Raw genomic sequence first — 3,386 nt, forward strand, 5'->3', positions numbered from 1 at the left:
CGGGACCTGGCTGACACCACCGCGGGGGTCCCAGCGAGAGCCTTGGGGGACGCGGGGCACCGGAGGGACAACTTGGTGGCGGGGGAGGGGGCCCTGGCGAGGACAGAGGGGTGGACAGCCCCCTCGCCTGCCCCTCAGACTGACAGCGAACGGGCCCGCCCTCCCGGCTATGTCACTTCCGGCGGCGGCTCCCACCCCCTCGCGTTCTGTCTCTGGAGTAGCCTCGGACTCCGCCCCCTGGCGATTGGAACGCGGGTCACGTAGCAACGCGGGGGAGAAAGGGAGAGGGGCGTGGCCCGGAGCTCGCCCAATCAGCGCGCAGGGGCGCAGGCCCCAGCCGCTCGGCTTTAGCAACGTCGTTAGCAACACGTGGGGCCGGAGGAAGCGCGGGGCGGGAGGGGAGGGGGAGCGGGTGCGCGGGAGGGGGGCGGGGAGGGAGCGGGCGCGCGGGAGGGGGAGGAGAACTGACGTCAGCGGGAGAGTATTATGGTCTGTCGTGCGCTGGCTGCTGCTTTTCTGCTCCTGGAAGCGGCCAAGGGGGGAAGCGGCGAGTCAACATGGAGCTTTCAGCGGTGGGGGAGCGGGTGTTCGCGGCCGAAGCCCTCCTGAAGCGGCGCATACGGAAAGTAGGTAGCCCCGGGTCTTGGACGGAGGCTGGCCGAGCCCTCCCCTCCCGGCCTGGGTTCCCTCCCCCTGCTGCAGCCCAGCTTCCCTTCCCCCAGGTCCCAGCAGCGGCCGCGGCCGTGGCGGCGGCGGCGGCGGCTCTGAGCCCAAGCGCTTTCCTTAGACTTGCAGCGATGCACAGATTGCATGGGTGGGGGGCGGGGTGGGGGGAGATGAATGCCGGTGCATGCACTTTGTGCAGCGTTTAGTGCAGGGGCTGATGCAGCGAGCGCGTGTCTTTCGCGATGGGATTCCGCGCATTCATTTGGTGCATGCATTTTTTGCATGTATTTCTTGTGTCCTCGTCATGCATTTCTCCCCTTGCACACACATATTTTCCCCTTTGCATCCGCAGGGACGCATGGAATACCTCGTGAAATGGAAGGGCTGGTCGCAGAAGTAAGTAGGTTATATGCAATCCTCAACCCCAGACTGTTGTTCGCGAGGTTTCTTTCTTCCTCTTTTTCCCTTTACATTGAAATACAATACAATGCAACAAGAAAAGTTACAGACACACACACACCCCCGCCGCTCTTTCCCTGTTCCCGGGACTGACGCCCACTTCTTCCTGATTCCCTCCAGGTACAGCACATGGGAACCCGAAGAGAACATCTTGGATGCTCGCCTGCTCGCAGCCTTTGAGGAAAGGTACAGGCCCTTTCGAGCCTCAGACTCCCACTAGGAACACGGGTCCAGCCTGGACTGGGGTCCCACTAGGTTCTGCACTCACTCACCCCTTTCTCTTTCCCTCCTTTCTCTAGGGAACGGGAGATGGAGCTCTATGGCCCCAAAAAGCGAGGACCCAAACCCAAAACCTTCCTTCTCAAGGTAGGATGGCAGTGTCCCGTGGTGGGCAGTGTCGTTTTTTTTTTGGGGGGGGGAGGCCCTGAGGGCTTATGGACTTTTGGGGGTATCTACTGATGTTGGCTATTTGTAATCTAGGAAGGAGCTCCCAGGCAGGTTGTCACCAGGTCAGTGGCAGTGCCAAAGGGCGTCTTGGGGGAAGGTTTTGGCCACACTAGGAATCGGCGCACAGCCATCCTAAGTAGACATATGATCGAATACAAGCAAAAAGTGTGCTTGCTGCAAATGGCTGCTTCCAGACAAATTCTTTACCACTTCCCCAGACTGCTGCCCCGAAGCCCCACCCCCACCCATTTAGAAATTCCGAGGCCTCAGCGGGTGAGGCAAAGAGGCCCCAGCTGGAAGAAGGGTGCTGGGGGAGTGGGCAGGGCCCTGCTCCGCTCTGACCTGCTTTCTCTCCTGCAGGCCCAGGCCAAGGCAAAGGCCAAAACTTATGAGTTCCGAAGTGACTCGGCCCGGGGCATCCGGATCCCCTACCCTGGACGCTCGCCCCAGGACCTGGCCTCTACATCCCGGGCGCGGGAGGGCCTTCGGAACATGGGTCTGTCACCGCCTGGGAGCAGCAGCAGCACTAGCAGCACCTGCCGTGTGGAGCCCCCTCGGGACCGGGACCGAGAGCGAGAGCGGGAGAGAGAGCGGGAGCGGGAGCGGGAGCGCGAGCGGGGTGCCAGCCGCACGGATGACAAGCCAAGCTCACCTGGAGATAGCTCCAAGAAGCGAGGCCCCAAGCCCCGGAAGGAGCTCCTGGACCCCTCGCAGAGGCCCTTGGGAGAACCCAGTGATGGCCTCGGAGATTACCTCAAGGGCAGGAAGCTGGACGAGGCCCCTTCCGGGGCAGGAAAATTCCCGGCTGGCCACAGTGTGATCCAGCTGGCCCGGAGGCGGGACTCGGACCTGGCCCAGTGCGGCGCGGCCAGCCCCAGCCCGGCCGAGGCCACAGGCAAGCTGGCTGTGGACACCTTTCCAGCCAGGGTCATAAAGCACAGAGCCACCTTCCTGGAGGCCAGAGGCCAGGGCACCCTGGACCCTGGTGGCCCTCGGGTCCGGCATGGCTCGGGCGCCCCTGGCTCTGTGGGGGGCTTGTATCGGGACATGGGGGCCCAGGGGGGAAGGCCCTCCCTCATCGCCAGGATCCCAGTGGCCAGAATCCTGGGGGACCCAGAGGAGGAGTCCTGGAGTCCCTCTCTGACCAACTTGGAGAAGGTGGTGGTCACTGATGTGACCTCAAACTTTTTGACCGTCACCATTAAGGAAAGTAACACGGACCAAGGCTTTTTTAAAGAGAAAAGATGAATTGCTGGGTGGGTGACCCCAGGACAAGAGAGCAGGAGAGAGAGTGGGAGTGCAAACTTGGCATAATGCTTTTTATTTCTGGTGGGAGGCCGCCTGGTGGCCGGTCCGGACCCTAACTTCACACACCCCAGCCCCTTCCATTCCCCCTCCTTCCCCGCAGTTTTGGTTGGAAAGATTATCTCTAGAGTTATATTTTCTATTAGATGTAAATATGTTATTTAAGAAAAAATATCTAAATATATATATTTCAACTCTTGAAGTTGTTTTATTTAAACAAGGAGAGAGAGATTCGGCGTGGTTTAGTTGGGGCAGGCTGGCCGAGGCGCCGCCCCTCAGCCACCCGGGGCACTCAGGAGCCTGGGGACCTGGGTGCAGGACTCTGACCGTGTCCTCGCCCCTCCTCCCTCTTCCTACAGCCCCAAGGCAGACCCCTGGAACCCAGGCAGGACCCGGATTTTTTCTCTCTTCCCATTGGCCCACCAGGCCAACAAAAGGTTAGCTCCCCAATCAGAAAAAAAGGGGGTGGGGTCAGTTTGTTTTGCCTTTTTTTTTTTTTTTTAAGATTA

The 3,386-nt window shown here is 60.5% G+C and overlaps 1 protein-coding gene across 1 annotated transcript; it reads left to right on the forward strand.

Annotated features, from left to right (window-relative positions):
• Window positions 1-481: 481 nt before the first annotated feature.
• On the forward strand, window positions 482-3,076 carry CBX8 (chromobox 8). The gene is made up of 5 exons (XM_029927695.1): window positions 482-626; window positions 1,019-1,062; window positions 1,246-1,311; window positions 1,425-1,491; window positions 1,933-3,076. Exons 1-5 carry the CDS (start codon window positions 558-560, stop codon window positions 2,818-2,820), a joined length of 1,134 nt encoding a protein of 377 aa, XP_029783555.1. The 5' UTR covers window positions 482-557; the 3' UTR covers window positions 2,821-3,076.
• The last annotated feature ends 310 nt before the right edge of the window (window positions 3,077-3,386 follow it).

Source organism: Suricata suricatta, chromosome 17 (genome assembly GCF_006229205.1).
Source record: "Suricata suricatta isolate VVHF042 chromosome 17, meerkat_22Aug2017_6uvM2_HiC, whole genome shotgun sequence".
In the NCBI taxonomy this organism is placed as follows: domain Eukaryota; kingdom Metazoa; phylum Chordata; class Mammalia; order Carnivora; family Herpestidae; genus Suricata; species Suricata suricatta.

What these genes read in the sequence shown, in the direction of transcription:
- CBX8 (XM_029927695.1), top strand. Translation starts at nt 558, where the DNA reads ATGGAGCTTTCAGCGGTGGGGGAGCGGGTGTTCGCGGCCGAAGCCCTC. An exon ending in CTCGCAGCCTTTGAGGAAAG is followed by an intron (nt 1,312 to 1,424) that starts GTACAGGCCCTT and finishes TCCTTTCTCTAG; the next exon opens with GGAACGGGAGATGGAGCTCT. An exon ending in CCAAAACCTTCCTTCTCAAG is followed by an intron (nt 1,492 to 1,932) that starts GTAGGATGGCAG and finishes TCTCTCCTGCAG; the next exon opens with GCCCAGGCCAAGGCAAAGGC.